Genomic DNA, 22,477 nt, shown 5'->3' on the forward strand with positions numbered 1-22,477 from the left:
TTTTTATCGATGCACTCAGCATAATCCAGCTATATGGCATCGTACTATAAATGATTGAATCTGGAACAGACAACCCAGTGATAAACAGCGAATATCGATCTACGCAAATGATATACGATGACGTGTCAATCAAGTCAGCGAGCATGACCACCCGATCCTGTTAGTCGGATCTTTAGAGTATTTCTTACATGCAGTTGGGACACGATGGCATGTGCCAACCACGTCAGCGAGTCAATGTTAACATGATCGATAGATTAGTTATGGTTGGGAAGAAAACTTAATGTGAAGAAGCAGATAAGGTCTCTGAGAGTCCATCTCGATGCATGCCAATGCTTCTCTCGTCTTCAGTGAGTTTCTCGATGGGGTAGCCTAGTGGTTAAAGCTCCACTCCTCACACCGAAGACCTGAGTTCTCTTCCCCACACGGTTGCAATGTGGTAAGCCCATATCCGGTATCCCAGCCGCCGGGGTATGTGATTGTTAGAGTGCTGGTAAAAGGGGCTTGAAACACAACTCACTCACTCATTCTGTCTCTTTTCGGGTTGATATCTTTAGATAAACCGACCGTGACTCTTAATCGCGGACGTACCTACGACGTCAACGAAGGCACACCGTTGTTACTGACGTGTACGGCACAGGCTCTACCGACGGCGACAATACAGTGGAAGAAGGGGTCAGCGATTCTCAGCAGCAAGTCAGGTAGGCTGGAACTTGTCCAAACAACAACCTGTACAATCCGGATGTTTGTTTTATATTACTTTATAAACTGGACTACTTTCACTTTGTCAACATTTAGTACAGGTTTGATTATAGTCCAATACTGATTAGCTACACATGGCTTAAAACAGGGATCGATACAGCTCACGGGGATCGATACAGCTCACGGGGATCGATAATCGTTATGTACATATGGATCGAGTATCGATAACTATCGGAGAAGTAACTGTAAGCAAATATGCAAAACAATGTCAGAAAGATATCTTTCTACCAACTGCGGAGTCGTGACTTGTGTACACATGCGGTACTAACAAAACATTGCCCTGAACAGAATTTAGGAGCAGTCCAAATCAATATCAAACACTCCGTACTGTGTGGGTAAAAGACAGAAGTATTCTGTCAAGTAGGTTTATGAACCGTATTATAGTTGATGCTAGTTATATCGATAACCATTCATATTGTTTTCCTCTCGACGATATTTCTGTCTATCTTATTAGCCAGCACTAGTGTAAGGTCATTCAGTGCAAAGATAGTTCACTTTTATGTGTGACAGAATCATATGATGGTTGTAATCCCAGATTCTCTGAATGCACATTGTCATTTAGAAAGTGGTCAGGTGTAGCATATGTTATAAACTTAACTCGATAACTTTCATCATGTGATTGTCCTTCACAGTGAACAAGAACAGGGCTGAGCGTGCTGATGCAGGGACATACACGTGCACGGCAACTAACTCCAGAGGAAGTGCTACGGGGACAGTCGCCGTAACGATAAATTGTACGTATGACTACATCAGTGAGTGAGTGAGTGAGTGTGTCAGTCAGTCAATGTGTTGTTACGATATGCAAATATTGCACTGCGCTTGCAGCTGCAGTTACTGTAACAGTTCGATTCCGCAAATGAAATACCTGGATGTACCTATCCTTCTGTTCCGTGGTAACCTGGGGTGTCCCACTTCGAAGCCTTGGTTTGTTAAAACGGGTGAGTTTAGTTTTACGCTGCACCCTGAACTAGACAATCCAGTTATCAACAGCATGAGCATCGATCTGCACAAATGGGAACCGATGACATGTTTCAACCAAGTCAGTCTGGCCACCCTATCCCTTTAGTCGCCTCTCCCGACGAGCATGGTAGCAAGCATGGGTTGCTGAAGACTATTCTACCCTGGATCTTCACGGGACTTGAAATACGTCTCATATATGACTGATGGTATCCTGGTGAACGGTAAGGTGATGTGCCACGACAGACAGATACTCCCCAAACTCCAGACATCCATTTACAGCCGTGAGTCACGGAATAACAAATGCTTTCACATATACATGCCTAAATGCCTAGCACCATCTAAAAGCCAAAACGACCCTATAGGGCAATGTCCCTGCTCACGATTCCTCAGAACCTATTGCCAACCACTTTTTCTCGCTGACATTTTCATGCAAGCTTACTCTTTCTTTGAATACTGGTACACAGGTTTGCGAAGATTCGTTTTTCCGCTGTGCATTCATTCTACGTACAGAAACTAGCATTATAATGGCGGAGGGATGATAGGGGTAGCCTACTGGTTAAAGCGTTCGCTCGTCACGCCGATGCCTCGGGTTTGCTTCTCCACATGGGTACAACGTGTGAAGCCCATTGATACTTTCCCCGCCGCGATATTGCAGGACAGTTGCTAAAAGCGGTGTAAAACCAAACCCACTCACTCGCTCACGATACTGGCGATATTCGTCCAGATTTGTAACTGATAGACAGGGTTGCCGTGAGATGTCTGTTGTAGGTTAAACTTACGGAAGGTAGTGTCAGGAATGCCTCTCAATGTGAAGAGGAACTATGAACAGTGTTCAGCTAATTGTAACCATTTCAACGATTACACCAAGGGTTCTAACTTGTGAAGATTAGAATAGCATTGAGCTGCCCTTTCTTGCCGAAAGAGACATGACACGGTGTCGAATGTCAGGTATAATCTCTGTGAAGATTAGAATTACATTAGGCAGCCCTGGCTTGTCGCTCGTTGATCAGGCCGGACGCTGAACACTAGCAAACTAGCACGTATTAAGGATACTTGTCATATTTCCTTCTCTTGTTCTTCAGACCTAGATGTCCCGAGGATGGAGATATCAGTGAAGAACACTACAGTGAAGGAGAATCAAACGGTGACCATCTCCTGCAGAGTTAGCAGCGTTCCAACTCCTACACTGACCATCACCGGACCATCCGCCCCGGTGACCAGAACCAGCACATCGAGCACATCGGCCTCAACCACTTTCAAAGCCAGGTGTTCCGACACAGGAACTTATCGATGTAAAGCAGTTAATACAAAGGTTCAGCGGTCACCGAAGGAGGACAGCACAACATTGCGTGTATTGTGTGAGTATAAAGTGAGTGAGTGAGTGAGTGAGTGAGTGAGTGAGTGAGGTCACGAAAACACCGCGGGTATTGTGTGAGTATAAAGTGAGTGAGTGAGGTCACGAAAACACTGTACATATTGTGTGAGTATAAAGTGAGTGAGTGTGTGAGTGAGGTCACGAAAACACTGCGTATATTGTGTGAGTATAAAGTGAGTGAGTGAGTGAGTGAGTGAGTGAGGTCACGAAAACACCGCGTGTATTGTGTGAGTATAAAGTTTGTAGGTACGTGGGTGGATGAGTAAGTAAGCGAATGATTGAACAAGTGAGTGAGTGGGAGTGAGTGAGTAAGCGAATGAGTGAACGAATGAGTGAGTGAGTGAGCGAATGAGTGAACGAATGAGTGAGTGAGTGGGAGTGAGTGAGTGGGAGTGAGTGAGTAAACGAATGAGCTACTGAGTGTGGGAGCGGGAGCGGGAGTGGGAGTGAGTGCGTGGGTGGGTGGGTGGCAGAGTTAGTAAGTGTGTGTAAGTGAGTGAGTGGATGGGTGGGTGGTAGAGTGAGTGAGATGAGTTATGACTGTGAATGCTATACTTGACGTCTTCAGTAGCGTGACGAACACTTTAACCTAATGTCCAGAGCTAACTTACACGAAACATTAAGACAGAGCTAATAGTGAATTACAGATTACTGAAGGGCTACTTTCACAAATTAGTACTCCATGCTATCTTCTGGGATCTATGATAACAATGACGACACCTGCGTCAGTTAAAATACTTTCGTCGTTTCATACATTTTGAAAAGGATGGCGAAATATATCACCTCATTTGACTGCAAATTTATGTATGTTGTAGTTTGCGGCAAATGAACAGAATAGTCGTGTATTCTTAATGTGTCCTCAAACCTACAGGACTTTGAAAATGAATTATTAGTTGTTCCCCCTTTGTTACACTCAATGATGGGGGAAGAAACTGTTTTATTCATGAGAAAAGGATTGGATACAAATTATGCAACTTATACACCCTCTACGTAGTATTTACATAATATTTTTACATTCATTATACAATTGAGATGGACAGACAAGAACAGAAAGATGAAAAAGAGTGGAACACTTGCAACAATTTATCAAAATCAGTTTGACTGACAGATATATTGTAGAACAGTTCTAAATATGTTCTGATTTATATGAACAGTCAGATCTGCATTGCCATGGAATGGTAACTCTGTGTTTATATTCAGATTGGCAACACTGCGGAAATTAGTCATCATGGTAGTTCTGACCCGTGAAGGTCTCTAGTGTAGAACAGGCCTTCAGCAACCCATGTTTGCCATAAAAGGCGACTAACAGGATCGACTGGTCAGGCTCGCTGACTTGCTTGACAATTGCGCAGATCGATGCTCATGTTGTTGATCACTGGATTGTCTGGTCCACACTAGATTATTTACAGATCGCTGCCATGTAGCTGGAATATTGTTGAGTGCGGCGTAAAACTAAACTCACTCACTCACATCCTGGTAGTTCTCTTTTGACTATATAACTGACAGTCAAATAGATAATGATAAGAATTTTCACAAACATTTCCACAAGTACAACTTGGGTTACCTCGGAAGAGATCATGATTCAGTTATGGGGCTGCGCAATAAAACCGGTTTACCCGTATTTATCGGTTCAGACATGAAATCGATACGTATTTCGATACCCTGATCGAAAACCGCCATTTTCGACATGCAATCGGAAAACTTCGTAACACGTTGTTCACACTGGAAATCAAGTTAAGTTTTTTGGTTTGGAGTTGTGTTCTTCATTTTTGTTCAGGTGTTTTGCAGTGTTTTGGATCTGAATATTATAAATATTTATTCATTAATGACTAGTGATCTCTGATAACCAGGTCAAGTTATATAGTCCCGGGGCTTTTGGAAGAGTGGAGAAACTATTACCACTATGTTGATGTTACAGTGTTCATTGTTGTCTTCATTTTGACATGATTAAAAGTTTTCATTAAAGCTTAATCAAGGGTAAAGAATTTATTGTCTTCGTAAGTTAATTATAAGTATTTTGGGGTTTTTTTTAGTTTTTTGTATTTTTTATTTGCTTTCCAATCGCAGTATGAAAATACTCTGTCTTACCCATCCCTATTCAGTCATAACAATTTGTCTGGTTCATTCAGTACCACATTGACACCAAGAACAAAATTATTGGGACTGTTCTCTCTATCAACTAGTGAAATGTTCTTTCTAACCAGGCAAGCCACGTCAGCGAACAAGCAGTCCTCAAAATGTGACCAAGATGGTGTCCGAGTCTGCGATATTCACCGTCAACGTCATCGCCGACCCTCCTCCTCAGTATACGTGGAAGATCAAATATCCAGATACTGGTTTCGTTAGAGAATTGCAGAACAGGTCTGACCATATTGCAATAATCAAGAAAAACTTGATGACATCGCTGAACGTCACAGTAGAAAACGCTGACGACTACGCTCAGTATATCCTTGAGGTCATGAACGGAGAAGGGGCGACAACTCTAAATTACTGGCTTCGTTCTCAAAGTAAGAGTTTGTGGTTTGATGTTTAAAATTATTTTTTATGAAATCATGAACGAACTGATAAGCAGTACAACCATATTTATAACCCTGGCTAGCTATTCTCGAAACGTTTGTAGCCTTACGAGCTTCGATAATTTACTCCGATCAAAGTGTTGAATTCTTAGGGCTACGAACGTTTCGAGACCAAGAATGGGTTTACGGGTTTAATTGTTTCAAAACACGTCACAAATAAGAAACTGTATTGTAAATAATTATGTCATGAGTCTGAAGATAAGGTGTTTTATGTCAGCAACTTTCGTGTACAACAGGGGCGGTGGGGTGGACTAGTAGTTAAAGAGTTCTCTCGTCACGCCGAATACCCGGGTTCGATTCCCCACATGAATACAGTGACTGAAGCCTATTTCAGGATCTTTCAACTGTTAGTTTGCAGGACGCCTGGATTAGAGTTAAGATGGCCGTATTTTAATGTATGGCACGTACGACTATCTTAGCATGACGAGGGTTCGAAATTTCATGCGACTGAATATTGTAAAAGGCGTCTTAAAACCATACTCGCTCACTATGGATCAATGTTTAACCCTAGCTGCTTGTGATTCACAAGATGGTTAAAAGTAATCATCCTACCGGGTACCCAATCTTTGCCGGACTCTCGAATAACTCGATTGGGGTCGTGACGCTCTCGGGCCATTTCCGGTCACACCGTCGTGGTATTATTGTGTTTGACTCACCAGTTGTAACCAAATGAAAAATTAATGTATTTGGTAGTTCATTGGTATAAGCCTTTGCTCCTTACGCTGATACCGCAACCTTTAAATTTCCGATAACTATTTCTGGTTTCCTGCAAAGTCGTGAGGCTGGAATGTTGCTAATAAAAGAGTAGAAGAGTACTCACATAGTCTAGAATCAACAGGGGCAATAAGTTAGCCTAATATATATGCACATGAGTCTGGTTCTACGCCGCTGTTTGCAATATTCCAGCAATATCACGGCGTAGGACACCAGAAGTGTGTTTCAAACATTACACCTATGTTAGGAGTTATCCTAGTAGTTCGTCTCTACGATAACCCGGTTTGATTTCACACATTGGTTCGATGTGTTGAATCCATTTTGTGACCCCCGCCCTGGTATGTCTGGAATATTGCTAAAAGCGCAAAACGAAACTCACTAACTCACATTATTCAAGTTGTATGTCAGATCTATATAAATGTATTCTTCCGGCTAGAATATTGATCTTCATCAACCCATGCGTGTCGTAACTAACGGAATACGGTGGTCAGGCATGTCATCGGTTCCCAATTGCGCAGATCGATGTTCATGCTGTTCATCACTGGATTGTCTGGTTTAGACTCGATAATTTACAGCAATATTGCTGAAAGCTGCTTGAAACTAAACTCACTCTCTCTAAATTAGATATGTTGTTTGTTAAGCGGCGCCGTTCAGGGTTCAAGACCTAGAAGCGGCTAAAGTGACGACAGATTCCATCACCGTACGCTGGACATCGGCCTTCGACGGCGGTGCTCGGCAACAGTATCACCTACAGTACCAGACCACACTGGACAGGGAGAGGCGGGTCTGGACACAGAAGACAGCCATGATTGAAGACCCCGGTCGGAAGAATGTGGTGAAGGCAACCATATCAGACATCCACCCTGGTAGAACGTACACCGTTAGAATATTCTCCAACAACACTTTTGGGAACAGTGAATATTCCAACAGCATCAACCTCACGACGTTAGGTAGGAATTCGATTATTGTCACATACTTCATCACATGGATGATAGCATAGTTCACAGGCAAACCGTAGTGCAAATACGGTTGCGCAGGAAAAGAATATGACCAGTCTTCTTATACGCGAGCGAAGCCAGCAAATGTTGGCAACGCATGTCCATCGCTTCGGTCGAAAACTATTTTTCATGGCAAAATAAGATATCACCACCATCAGGTATACACCCACTTCTTCAATGGTTTGTGCTTTCAGATTTCCAACCCCATGTTGACTAATTACTCACGTGAAATATATTTTATTCAACATTTAAGGACAATTCGTGGTTTATCACGTTTTTCATCTCCAATCCCCGTGTCAGCATGCGGTTCAGCGGAATGAAGGAACAAGAGGGCATTATTTCATTTGCAATACTTTTAGAGTTAGCTCCCTTGCTTCATTCGCCCACTACGCTAGAAGTGATTTATGTAGAATAAATTCTAGGAAACGTTTAACAATAACGACAACAGATAAGACAAATAAACTCCAACAGGTTCATGCTAAAATTAGGCAATATGATATTTCTTTTTTTTAATTTCTGCTTATTCTTGTTCCTTCACTCCGTTGAACCGGAAGCTGACGGAGGTAACTGAGGCGAAGAACGATCTGAATACCACAAGTGGCGCTTACAGTGTTTTGTTTTATTGGTTTTTTATTATTATTTATAGTGCCAGAACAGTTGTCGGGCGAGGCTGGGATTGGGATAGGCCTTGCAATAGCCATCCTTCTTGTAGCAGTAATCATTGGGTGCCTAGTGCTGTGGATTAAAGTGGTTCGACCAATGAGAAGTAAGTAAGATAACTGCGCATGCGCATTATGACGTCTATAACCCATGAAATCTAAAGACGTCTCTCTGTTGTATTGTTGAGGAAAATGCGAGATGACGTCATCCATTGTTCATGAAGTCACGAGTTTATCACATTTTGTCATTTAAACAAACGACTACAATTTACCCGAGTTACTTAGCTTAGCTAAATATACGTAAATATACCTACTGAAATAGCAGAAATAACGTGAAACGTGAATTCACTTATTATGACTCCACTTTGCAGATAAGGAAAAGAAGAAAACTGGACTGTAAGTTCATATGCATTTTAACTATAACCAACGCTGATGTAAAGGGTTTTACTGTTTTTATATCAAATACTAGTACTGTATTTTATGCGATTCTCGATGTAGGCGACAACGTTTGAGGGAATAATGTAACCTTAAAATGCAGTTAAGGATGTTTGAGATATGAGATATGGCATCAGAGCAGCGGTGTACTTTAGTGGTCTAGTGGGCTCGTCAACCCGAAGGCCCGAGTTCGATTCGCCTTATGTTTGAAGCCCAGTTCTGATGTCCTCCGCCATGATATAGCTGGGATATTGCTAAAAGCGGCGTAAAACTAATCTCACTCACTCACTAAATGAGTGAAAAAAACGTCCATCTGGGGTCCGTGTACACAACCCAAAACCAACGAATACCGATCATAGTGTAAGGTTGACATGTATAATTGGCCCGAAAGATATTGTATAGTAAGGAGAAAATATGCATGACATGGAAAGCTTTTGAGAAGATCATCCTGTGTTGTCTTTTCTCAACTCTCGTTATCGCTATGACTCACTTGTTTTGCTTGATTCTTAGAAAGATCAACAATTCAGAATACGACCCACAATCGGTTGAAAATGCAGGTATGTCAATAAGTGAACCATGCATAACGGCCTTATTGTCCAGGCAAGTGAACACACACATGATCACATTATAGTTCAGATACGTCATCATGTCAGCATGTCAACACACACAATCACCCCATTCTCTAGGTATGTCACAACACGATCAATCACCTAATTCTCCATGTCAACATCCAGATGACGTTTCTTTAAAAAGACAAATATCTCAGAAAATATACGAATGGTGCGAATAAGAAATGACTTTGTGGCTATCATCCCAGTGTATGTGTGAATATTTTTATTGACCTAGGTATGTCCCATTATTCTCACCTGGACGTAAACACCCGTGAAAAGGATTCGCCGGAGATGTATGATGACCTGAACAATGCACCGGTATACCAGAACTACAACCATCCACAGAATAGTAAGTGAGACAGTTGGTTAGTAAGGATATTGTAGTTGGATGAAAGAAGGGCTGAATGGGTTGATGGGTGAGTACAGGGTCGATGAATGAGTAAGGGGTGGGTGAGTGAGTCGGAGAGTTGACTGGTAAGGATACGGTGGGTGGATTGGTGGTTGAATGTGTGACTGAGTGGGTGGGTTGGTGGTTGGTGGGAGTAGAGAGATGAGTGAGTTGGGGGTGGGTGATTTGGGGGTGGGTGGGTAGTAGGTGAGGATATGGTCTGTGTATGACTGAGGGGCTGAGTAGTGGGTGAGTTTATGAGTGAGTTGTTATAAGTTAGGTTGTGCGCCCTTCTGGCAGTATTTCAGCTATATCCGGGCTGCTTAATAATGAGTATGGGCAGCAACAATTTTAGACGTTCATTACTTCAAGCATGGAATTGTGCTGACAAAGCAAGAATCCTAACCAGTACGAATTAGAATTTGAACCTAGACTATCTGTTCTTGCCTTGAAAAATAAGCATGCCTGAGTCAGCCTCTTTTTCCATTCATACTAGTCACTATTGATGATGATGATGATGATGATGATGATGATGAAGATGATGGTGCATTGCAGATTCACCAGGTGCAGTCTCACCCGAAGTTTACATGAACCTCTCTGGTCTTAAAGAAAACGGTAAGCTTGAAACAAACATCCTCTTCTTTTTCCATTGAACAGAGCACAATGCCAATTCATTTTGGCAGAGAGACAATGAACTTGACTAGACTATGCATGTGTTTGTCTTGGGTGACAGCCTCTTATTATAACTCCTTCATAGCGATGGGATCGTGAGGTCAGATTCGCTGACGTGGTTGATGCTTGCCAACATGGCCACATAGACTGACAGATCACACTCACTCACACACTCACACAAATCACACAACACTATTGAATTTTAAAGGCATGGTGTGTAGAACATGTACAACATGCTTGAATGCCTCTCTTTCTCACTCATTCTGGATTTTTATTTGTTGTTGTTGTTGTTTCCAGAAAAAGAACCCAAAGACAAGAAAGAAAACAAAAAGAAAAAGAAGCAAGGAAAAGCCAAAGACCAAACCGAGGGTTATGAGAATAGGGCCACACAGGGTATAAGTCGTATTATTTTCAAAAATGCTTTCCCATATATACTCTACATGTATATGTACTCCCATATGTACTTACATATGGATATATGCATCCTAGTGTGTATAAATTCTCCTCATCTACTGATATGTGCATTCACTCTAAGCTTGTACACATTCAACCCTCATTTACATCAACGTGTAGTATTGAACATAGAAAATGCCATCATTGCCGGTCGGGGTATCGAGTCAAGGTATGGGTGTCAACCAGGTTACGGGTGCCAAGTAAGCTACCTACAGGTGTCAAGCAAGGTACTGGTCTGAAGAAGGGGATGGGTGTAAAGCAAGATACAGATGTCAAGTTAAGTACGGGTGTCAAGAAGGGTACGGGTATCAAGTAAGGTACGGATTTCAAGCAAGGTACGGATTTCAAGCAAGATACTGCTGTCAAGCAAAATACGATCAAGTGTCACATAGGGTACAGGTGTCAACCAGGGTACGGGTGTCAACCAGGGTACGGGTTTCAAGCAAGGTACGGGTGTCAAGCATTGTACGGGTGCCAGGCAAGGTACAATGTGATATGTACGTTGCATGACATTAACATTGTTGAGGTTGGTCCGTCACTTCTGGGCATGTCTGGCACAGACATATTTGTCTAGCATATCGGGAACGGCGAGGTAGCCTAGCGGTTAAAGCGTCTTTTCGTCACGCTGAAGACCCGAGTTCTCCACATGGGTACAATGCGTGAGGTCCATTTCTGGTGTTCATATTTTTGGGATTTTGCTAAAGGTGGCGTAAAACCAAACTCACTCACTCCAGCGTACTGGTAAGGTGCTTCTTATCATATGTATCCAACCTAACTGTACTTTCAGGAAATGATTCTGCGCATGTCAAAAACAGGCATGTTCGACGCCATAAACACAGGCCGGATGCATACCAAAATACTGAAATACAATATTATACAGGTTTGGAGTAGCCATTTTTTGACGCTTAGCATGCATGCTGTTTGCTTCCTCTTCAACATTAACTCATGAACGTTAATATACTGTTGAACAAATGAAGTACCCAAATGTTGATGTGTTGGATTTTTAGTTGAAAATATCATATATTATATATAGCTATATTATTTTCATAAACCAACCCGGCAATCACTCAGTCAGCACTGAGCAAAACATTCTGCTTTATTAATGAATAGTATTTCACTTAATTCTTCAAAATATGCTTTCATTCACACAGTAGATTGTAGGTATCCTAGACATGATGTCAGTAAATTTACACATCAAACACTGAAGTAAGGATGTTGAAATTCATTTTCCACACCAGTCTTAATTAACCCAAAACATTTTCACACCAAAGTACGATAGGAATGAATGATGGGGAAATGTACTTTAAAATAGTTTACAATTTAATTTCAGTTAGAGGGGGAGGTGAGGCAATTTAGCGGTTACTCGTCACTCCGATGGCCCGGGTTCGATTCCTCATATGGGTACAATGTGTGAAGCCCATTTTTGGTGTCCCCCGCCGTGATATTGCTGAAATATCGCTAACGTGGTGTAAAACGTTACTATCTCACTCACTCTTTCAATAAGCTGTTACAGGGAACTAAATTATTGATAATGCTTTGACCTTTATTGTGTTTCGTTGGAAATGGCAGTCAGTTTGATCCACCATACTCGTGATATTCCCATTTTACCATAACTGTATTTGTCACTTAAAGATCTTTGTCCCGACCAAAACGTTCTTAACGTTACGACCTGTCGTAACTCTATAGTTACGTAGCTGCGAACGTTTTGTGTATCGGAATCCTAGCCTACTGTCAAAACTTGGCACTAAGGGAGTTGCAACCTCCATATCTGATCTGGCGATCTGAAGATTTTACGAACTCTCCATGGAGCGAGATCCATCTCTATGATAATATTGTTTCAGAAAAAGTTGAACCTGAAAATGAATATCTATCCATTCTTTATTCCAGGAAATGTGTACGATTTATTTGGGTTCCACTATATCACAATGTCGTTATTCTCCCAGCCATTAATCACTTACGTTTCCGTTGCAGAGGAACTCTACGCCAATTCATGATCAACACTGGGCGAGAAGAAACTGCCAACTTCTTTCAACGCAAATACCGGTGTAGTGTAGTGTAGTGTATAGTGTATACAACAATGGATTGACTATCCGTGTGATGGATAGATGTAGTGCTGGTATGCAAGAATGGCTGTAAAGCTAGCATGCAATAATGCATTTAATGCTGGCATGCAACAATGAATGTGTTGCTGGCGTGCAATAATGAATGATGTAATATTGGCGTGCAATAATGAATGTAAATCTGGTATGAAAGAGTGTCTGTAAAGCTAGTATACACAATAATGAATGTAATGCCCTCTGATGCAAGGATCTGCTCATCATCGGTCTCCATGCCAGCATCGTTAACCTGCTGTATTTCCGGTGTTCGTCAGTGTAGCTGAAATGCTGCCGAGTGTTGAGCGGACGTTGAAGATTCCGGGTCAGACAACAGGTGGCCCAGCACAAATTCGTACACCTAAAAAGATATGGTTGTCAAGCTCGCTGACTCAGTAGCTCATATTCTATCCTCTCCGGTGAGGATCTGCGTTGGCACTGGTCTTCTGTAGTACTTGCTTGTCGTAAGAGGCGACTAACGGGATCGGATGATCAGACTCGCCGACTTGGTTGACACATGTCATCGTATCCCAGTTGCGTAGATCGATGTCCATGTTGTTGATCACTGGATTGTCTGATCCAGATTCGGTTATTTAGAGACCGCCGCCATATAGCTGAAACATTGCTGAGTGCGACGTTAAACAACTCTCTGTGGCATCATGTGAGTCACACAAAAAACAAATGTGTACCCATAGATGTCTCTTGTAACGTTATATTTGTCTTTCTTTGGACAACACACAGCCTGGCCAAGCTGTACAAGAATCACATATTACCGCTAGTTTAACTCAATACCGGTAGCGGAACAACCACCAGTACCGCAGCAATTGTAGTTGAAAATATCATTGGTTAATAATTTCAACATAGGTCAAAAATATCATAGAGTCGCATCTACACAATATCATGGAGTCGCAGCTGCGAGAAACAGGGTTACGTACTTTCAGGATTACATAAAACGTTGAATGGCGCCGAATAATCTTTCTTAACTTATACTGTTTTTGTTTTGCGATTGTTCTTTTTAGGGTTTTATTTATTATTATTTTCTTATTATTATTTGATTTGAATTTATATATTTTATCTTGCTTCGTTTAATGGTGCCTTTAGCAAGACTTCAATCAGAACACAGTGAAGAGCACCTTCATATAGTTGACAGCTCAGTATTTAATAACCTTTCTGGATGTATATCGACAGGCTGCCTGTCTCATACCAGTGTCGATAGAGTGGGCGGGTTGGTTTTGACGCCGTTTAGCAATATTCTAGCAACATGACGCCAGATATCCGCTTCACACACTGCACACATATGGGGAATCGAATCTGGACCGTCGGCGTGACAATCGAACGCTGTAACCACTAGGCTACCCCGCGCCCCCGTGTGTCAATAGAAGTACACACTATAACATGTCAGTACGGTGCAGTAAGACTAAAATGAGGAATGTGTGATATTAGCGGATACATTTATCTGTAAAGTGTGTTTATATATTTCAAGAATACGTTCATGAAAGATTTCAAACTGACAATATGTTCATGACAGCTTTGTAAATATATGCAAATTTATGCAAATGAAACGGAATATTGTTGTCACATTATTGTTATACCAATAAATCCTTTTGTAACGTATTTTCGATTTCTTCATTCTTGATAGAGGTCATAGAGCTATACGTTTTAGAACAATCGGCAGGACACGGTTTTACAAAGCGATCTTAACGCTAAGGAGGTCGTAACTGCAATACTTTAATATAGATTTACGATTTGTTCACTCTCACGTAGCCAGAATGTTCCCAACAAGACAACATTGCACTATGGCTACGTGAGAGATGCGAGTCAGATAATTAGGTGATGCGTGAGTCTGTACCTATATATTCACATGTTAACATTTTTTACGTCACCTTTCACCACACCACACACCACACACCACACACCACACACACACACACACACACACCACACAGGCACGCACATACACACACACGTGTGTGTGTGTGTGTATGTGTGTGTGTGTGTGTATATATATATATATATATACTAGTTTATATGCGTCTCTCTCTGTCTCTCTCTCTCATATATATATATATATATATATATATATATATATATATATATATATATATATATATATATATATATATATATATACTGAGCCCTAGATAATAGCCACCCTAAATTTTGTGATGTTTCAAATGATCCGATATATCAGCATACTAAACATCTATGCGTTATTTCATCGGACAATACAAAATGTAACCCCTGTAACAGAAAACTGCTGTTAAACTGATTTCCTCTGTTCATTGTCCATTACACGTGTTTTTCTTCATGTAACTTTTCGGAGCAGACTTTAAAAAGCTGATTAGTCTGAGCCCAATTTTGAATAAAGTATATTCAAACACACAAACAAACACCTGAAACTGTTATCAAGCATATATGCAAACTATGACGAAATTCAAACAATACCTCAGTATGATACAAAGGTTACTAATGTCACTAACTGAGGACTTTGTTGATATAAACTATGACTCATCTAGACTAAGTGTTATCAAAACACTAACCCTTGTTAGACAAATCCCACTTTGGCTATGTGAAAGACCTGTTTTGACAGAATCTGCCTAAGCAAGAGGACACCTTACGCCATAATCTTACGATCATCGCTTTGAGTCCCTGTCCACAGAACGTTCATAGCGCTGCCATACTCGTACGTCTATGATCAATAAACCATTGAGTTACGACAGGTCTTAACTTTACGAAGGCTTTGTGGATCAAGGCCTTGGCTCTAAGTCCTAATAAGGTAATTGTTGTTAATCAACTAAATTATATCCCTGAATCCTGGTGAAATCAAATCACTCTGAAGGGTCTCATTAAAATCACATCGTCCTTCTCTCTACGCTAAACGAGGAAATAAACCACGTCATAACGAGGTCATGTCAGAGCGACCTTCAGTGGAAGATATCCATATATGGATGAACACCTTCATCGTCACAATGAGAGCGACGTTTCCGTGTAGATGCTAACACTGTTATTAAGCCAGTGGTTACAACATGATTGTACTATACGTAGCCCCGTCAGCGAACAGTGTGCCTGGTTATGAGCACCATACATCATTACATTAGTGTGGCTTGGGGCATCTGACTTTTAACTTGGTCGTGGTCATAACATAGACTGAGAAGATGCAGACAATATGGAGACAATCGAACTCTTGACACAGACAAACGGAAATAAATTACTTACAGAGCTAACCTCGACCTAAAGAGTCATATGTCAATCGAGTCAAACTTTTATAACGTTTGAAAGAAAACTTGATATAAATTCACGCATCACTAACAAAAACGTGTAATAAGATCTTATCTAACTTAAGGGAGTCCACCTTTACGCCTTTATAATAATATTCCAGCAATAACAGATTCCATGTGAGGAATCGAAGCCGTCTTTCGGCGTGACGAGCGAACGCTTTAACCACTATGCTATCCATGCTATAAAAGGAATCGGGAATTATTGTGAATTATCGGGAATTACCGTGTTCTGAACTTCTGAATAAATGAAAACATATCTAATGTCACAAACGTAAGTGTCAAACAGGCTCAGGAGCGGTGAGGTAGGCGAGTGGTGAGAGTATTCACTCGTCATGTCGAAGACTTGGGTTCGATTCCCCACATGGTTTCCCCTGCCGTGATATTGCTGAAATGTTGCTAAAACGGCGTAAAACTAAACTCACTGACAGACAAATAGGGGTCCCCTGATGGTCATAGCGTTCGCTCGCTACGCCGAAAACACGGGTTCGATTCCCGACATTGGTAGTCACTCACTGTAGTGACTATTGGAGGATGATATACATAATAATCCGAGATCTTTTATGGCTAAATCTTCTTTTAATTCTTTGACAGACAATGTTCGGGTTATATAATAAACACACACACACACACACACACACACACACACACACACACTTATATATATTTATATATATATAAATAAATAAAGTGATGAGAATACCGTGCGTACTGTACAGTTCAAGTGAAATCACTTCTCCCTGAAGATACACGATTGAAAGATGTAGATCTATATATCTATCTATCTATGATATATATGAGAGATACACATATATATATGAGGGGGAGACAGAGACAGAGAGAGAGACAGAGAGAGAGAGAGAGAGAGAGAGATGGTTCCGTGGAGAATACCTCAGCGTTGCAAAACACTCACATGCCTTGGGGATATCAACTGAGATGGTCAGCTATAGCTTAAGTAGCGTAAGCTGATCTGGAGTCGTGATAAACACTGTTGCCCTTCCGTGATAGGAATCTGATTTCACTCCGGTACACATGTTTATAATTCATCATGTCTGGAGGCCACTGTTTTGTAGTCATGTCAATTCTAAATGTTCATATACGCAGACATTACGTTCAAGGTCTTCCGCCATTACACCCTCGTCATACCTGAGGCGCAATGAGCCGGGATACTGTCGGATTGAAGATTCCGAAATATTCCTTGAAATTCGAACTGACTTTCGAAAAATTCTTACTGCATTGCGAATGCATTCCAATTATTCGGGTCAGTTCTTATAGAACATGCCCGAAAAGTATCGAACGGTATTTGAAGCTTGCTTTAACTGCATCTTAAGTATTCTTACTGCATTCTAAGAGATATGCCCGTTAGAACCCACACCACCATCCCCACATCCTCTATGTCTCTACGAATGTTAGATATAACCGTTAGGACACCAACCCTACCCCACCACTCCTCTACATGCATTTAAATATTTATGTTTGTTTGAATATATGTATTTTATTCAGCATTAAAGGTTACTGGGTTCACGTTATTCAACTTATCAAAACCCGCCTCCGACAATTACATGGAAAATTACATCTGATGGACAATGAAGAGAGGAAAACACATAAACTGAAACGCTTACAGACAGACAGACAGACAGACAGACAGACAGACAGACAGACAGACAGGTTTATTTCGTAGATATGGCCATGAGGCCAATAGTACAAAATGACATCTTGTGTTAAATTACTGCAGAGCGCCTGGACAAGATTTTATTTTAAAAAATTGCGTGACGGAGTATAATGTTATGGTTCTTAGTATTTAGAAGATGTATAAATTTATGTATATCCGGGTTCATGGAATAGATACTTGGTATATAGTGGGTTCGTTCTGCTGCATAAAGAGGACATTTCATCAGCACATGATACTCATCCTCTGGTGTATATTTGCAATAGTCACACATGATGCTCATCCTCTGGTGTATATTTGCAATAGTCACACATGATGCTCATCCTCTGGTGTATATTTGCAATAGTCACACACGGCTAAACTCAGATCAGTGTCTTTAGAAACGCTTACTATATACAATGAATTTAAAATCGTGTCATATATACCTAGCTAGTGACAGACTAATGCTCCCGTACAGAATGGTGGCTATATCTAAGCCAACTTTTAGGATTTCAAAGTCTTGTATATAATCAACCCGGCAGGTGACATACTTTGGACTTTTAAGAAGACGTGATTGACATCTTCCACAAGAGTACCTCAATGGCAAGCTTCATTTTAAGATAAACTGACAAAAGATCAGCATTTTAGGAACTAGTATGTTGTGTGAGTTAGTGAGTGACTTAAAATTTAAAGTCACTTTGGCAATATTTCGGCCATTTCACGGCTAACACAATACATAGATTAACAATAATGAAAGATAGATCATACAATCCTGTCAACGAACGACAGTAAGATAACTAGAAAATTACATGTACATCTAGTAATTAAATCTTAAACAGTTTGGCTGTAAGGGACAACGCAATATAAAAATAGGCTATAGATCACCAACAACTGAAGGTAGATCACCACACTAGCGACCATGGGGACTTGCGGTACTTTTGTTACCTGCATGGACCCTAGTTGGATATACACCATCTCCTCGGTCGCTGTCGATTGTAAAAATGTTGGTCAAAATTAAAATAACAAGAATACTACGTTTAAAAATCCTGGTATGTTTACATTGACTTTGAACATCTGGAGTGTTACGTACCCTCTCAGGAGGACAATAATTTTATAATACTTCAACCCTCTTTGAGGGTACAACCACTAACAATTTTAGTTACTAATCTAAACTACCAATCATTAAATGTGGTTAACGAGATCTTAGTGATTACAACACATTGGGGTATAATATTTCTTTATAAATTTGCAGAACATGAAAAACGATCTGTTAGCAGACAATGGTATGCCTTCAGATAATATCATATAGAATCTGTTCAGTATAGTATGGGATGAAAAACGATCTGTCAGCAGCTGCCTTTTGGATAATGGTATGCCTTAAGATGATATCATATAAACTAAATCTGTTCAGTACAGTAAAAACCTGTTCAGTACAGTAAAGGATGACTTCCCGTCATAATCAACAGTCAAAGATTTGAACTGCTTGATTTATATTTAGGCGGGGACTGTTTTTCAAAGGACAGCCCCCCATTTTAATCTTTCAAAAACTCTCCAGATGTTAAACGTATATTGTGAGCTGACCACTCAGTATTTATTTTGAACCCTAACTATCATGTATGGATAAGTGAACACATTAGAACACTTATGTCCTTATCATTACATCATCAGTAAGGGGAGTAGGTAGAGTCCCCAAAGCAAGTACTTTCTGTAAACATGAAGGGGGAGTCACTTTAACAAGCGATTGTAGTTTCAAATTGCCTTTCTGTGTGCATGTAGTTTAATATTTAAGTACGATTCTAGCTGACTTCTACCAATCTCAAACATACAAAATGTTTCTTGCAGGGTTTGAGCCTAATAACTGACATTCAATGTGTTTTTCGTAAAAACAGACGTACCATTGATCACTTCGTGCATTTAGAGCCATTTGTCAAAAACGCTGTAATAAATAAACAACATGCAATGTTGATCTTTTTCGATCTAGAAAAGGCATGCGGAATTACATGATAATAGGATATTTTGAAAGAGTTACATTACTTTGGATTGCGAGGTCGTTTGTCTTATGTTATTCCCAAATTTTTAAATCACTGGTGTTGTGTATGTAGAAGAAAAGGACCAATACCTTCTCGGTCCGTTGGGCCACACACGTGGTTCCCTTTTATTATGCCTCCCCCAAAAACAAGCCTTCCAGCTCAGAAATGAAACGCGTATTATTGGTTACATGTAAAAGTACAACTTGAAAGCGGAATGCGGAATATGGAATGCGAATGACCAAAACATCACAACTGGCAGTTTCAAGTACGAGTGGGTTCATTACCCTGTCTGATCATAAATGTCAGGGGTGTCCCACTATGTAGTATTTTGTCTGCCTTCTTTATTGGCATAAAGATTAACAACTGAGCAAAGGTTTTAAAAGATTCTATTGGTGGATCGTTATTTGTGGATATACTTTAACTTTTATTGTGGAAAAAACATGCATTTTATTGGAGGACAACTGCAGCTTTATTCAAACAAGATTAATAAATGGTATTTTGAAAATGGATTTAAATTGTATTAATACAATACAAACTAATTGTATCAATTTTTGTCGCAAATATAAGCCTCACAAAGACCCAGGCTTATACTTACATAACACACCTCTTTCATTGGGAAAAGAAGCGAAATTCTTTCATGCTTGGTGGACACTTGGCCTTTCGACCTCATATTAAACATTTAAAAAACAAATGCCCGAAGGCTTTTGATTAGCTGCATGGTATCTCTAATACAAAGTGGGGAGGTAATATGAAAGCCATCAAAATCTACCCAGCATTTATACGCTCCAATCTTACTTTTAGCCCCACTGTCTGTGGTGAAGTCAACAGAAGCCAGTTTTAGATTCTAACTATCATCAAGCTGAGACTTCGGATCTCTTCGATCTCCAGTCGAAAGTATATATGTCAAGGCTGTTGAGTCTTAAACCATCACCGTTTCTAATTATCTGTGTTAAACTGTTTCTCCCAAATCAGCCCAACCCTGCTTATACCTGTGTTTAATCTTCTTCATGAGGATCTCTACCATTGAAACATGTTCCCTAATTCCACGTCTTAGAAGAAAACCGTTTCTTTCTGCGTCCAACATTTACCTAAACAAAACATATCCTTCTGAATTACAATACAGACAAGAATATAATCAGTTAAGAAACAAATATGAAACTTACAAATCCTTATTTACAGATGGATCCAAGGATGGTGCCACATCTGCTTGTGCCAGCCACTGTCATTGGATGCACAACAATATCTTCTCGATTACCCGATAACAGATCTATTTTTGCAGCTGAAGCAAATGTCATATCTACAGCCTTAACATGTATTAATAAACACTCTTAACATACACAATGCACAACTTTTTCCCACTCTCAGGCTATTAAAAGGTGTCTTCTCAAAATCCTCTTTAACTAGAAATTATTGAATGATGTAATGATTATGCTAGTAGCCAATACGTCATCTTCTCCTGATTGTCCAGTCATATGGAACATTTGTAATATAAGCTGTACAATGATCGATTTTGTTGCTAAGGCAACACTCAACACATCTGTGACACCACTCCTAATTCAATACTCTGATCGCTATCATCAAATAACCATAACCTAAGGCAGAAGAAGTGGGTTACACAAGTAAATATCAATAAATTGCATCAAGTAAAAGCAACAATCGGTTCCACCTTCTTTCTTTTGTCACATTTGGGGACGTCATTGGCCACACATGAATACTTATTAAAAGGTGAGGGTCCTCCGTCTTGTATCCCTTGTAATGAAAGAATAACGACCAAGCATGTCCTGCTTGACAGTATTGATTTCTACCTTACATGGGATAAGTATGTGTTTAAAGAAATAGAACTGTTTCCTGAATTCTTATGTGTTTTGTAAATAGACAAATATTGTATAATTAATAGTTTAGATTAGCAAGTGTGATTGCTCAGGTCTGTATCCAAAACGTTCAAAATAAATTTAAACTTACTACTTGCAGTACATAAGTCATTTTAATTTATGGGTTGAGTGCCCAGAATTGACAACATCTGAAAAGGATGGAGCAAACCCAGCTAGGCTTCATGCGGGTAGCAAAGGTACTGTAAGTCCCCATGGCCCCTAGTATGGTGATCTACCTTCAGTTGCTGTCAATCTACAGCCTGTTTTATATTGTATTGTTCGGTAATAGTGAAAATACTAAAGATATAATTACTAGTTTTAAGTTTATATCTATGATGATCTAGTGTTTTACACTTCTTTGCAGACAGGGGAGTACATTCTGTAAATGTGTTTTTTCATTCATTCATAAATGTACAAATTTGTTAGTCACAATATGGCCGAAATACTGACGATGTGACATTAAATGCTAACTCACTCACTCACTCATTCACTCACTCCTAGTTAATCACCGAGGATGCCGAACAGAAAAACAACACTTACTTTAAACATTATGCTGGCTTATAAAATGTATGCATGTTTATGTAATCGAGAATGTGAGGCATTGGAGGCAAAGCATTGTGTAATGTTTGTGTGGCTTTTCTTGTTGCTCATGAGGCTGAACCGTCACGAATCGCCACAACAGATCCGGTTAGAAATGCAGTCTATTTATGTCGTTATTTATGACGTCGTGAACATACCTGCACAATCGCTGAATAAAACGACCTTGGTCTACCTCTCAACATTTTGTTATTTATCAAGTGAGCACGAGCACATTAGTCATAAAGTTCGTGTAATATTGATGTTGCTTTTCTTCTGACGCATCCGTAAAGGATCGCCACGCTGGTTCTGCTTAGAAATGTAGCCGTTTAATCTCTGATTATCATTTAACAAAGTCGAGGTCACCTTGACCCTCCAGTGGGA

The 22,477-nt window shown here is 40.2% G+C and overlaps 1 protein-coding gene across 2 annotated transcripts in view; it reads left to right on the forward strand.

Annotated features, from left to right (window-relative positions):
• LOC137288290 (protein sidekick-2-like) overlaps positions 1 to 14,307 on the forward strand; it is a 29,044-nt gene extending 14,737 nt beyond the window's left edge. The window contains exons 4-16 of one of the 2 annotated variants that reach the window (XM_067820777.1): positions 555 to 698; positions 1,392 to 1,493; positions 2,802 to 3,077; positions 5,299 to 5,601; positions 7,026 to 7,334; positions 8,029 to 8,148; positions 8,413 to 8,437; positions 8,987 to 9,033; positions 9,323 to 9,436; positions 10,031 to 10,090; positions 10,445 to 10,540; positions 11,388 to 11,480; positions 12,572 to 12,677. In XM_067820777.1, coding sequence (XP_067676878.1) covers positions 555 to 698; positions 1,392 to 1,493; positions 2,802 to 3,077; positions 5,299 to 5,601; positions 7,026 to 7,334; positions 8,029 to 8,148; positions 8,413 to 8,437; positions 8,987 to 9,033; positions 9,323 to 9,436; positions 10,031 to 10,090; positions 10,445 to 10,540; positions 11,388 to 11,480; positions 12,572 to 12,594 — 1,712 coding nt within the window. In that variant the 3' untranslated portion in view covers positions 12,595 to 12,677. Of the gene's footprint in view, positions 1 to 554; positions 699 to 1,391; positions 1,494 to 2,801; positions 3,078 to 5,298; positions 5,602 to 7,025; positions 7,335 to 8,028; positions 8,149 to 8,412; positions 8,438 to 8,986; positions 9,034 to 9,322; positions 9,437 to 10,030; positions 10,091 to 10,444; positions 10,541 to 11,387; positions 11,481 to 12,571 lie in introns of both variants that reach the window. The other variant, XM_067820779.1, reaches the window with a different exon arrangement.
• The last annotated feature ends 8,170 nt before the right edge of the window (positions 14,308 to 22,477 follow it).

Source organism: Haliotis asinina, chromosome 1 (genome assembly GCF_037392515.1).
Source record: "Haliotis asinina isolate JCU_RB_2024 chromosome 1, JCU_Hal_asi_v2, whole genome shotgun sequence".
In the NCBI taxonomy this organism is placed as follows: Eukaryota; Metazoa; Mollusca; class Gastropoda; order Lepetellida; family Haliotidae; genus Haliotis; species Haliotis asinina.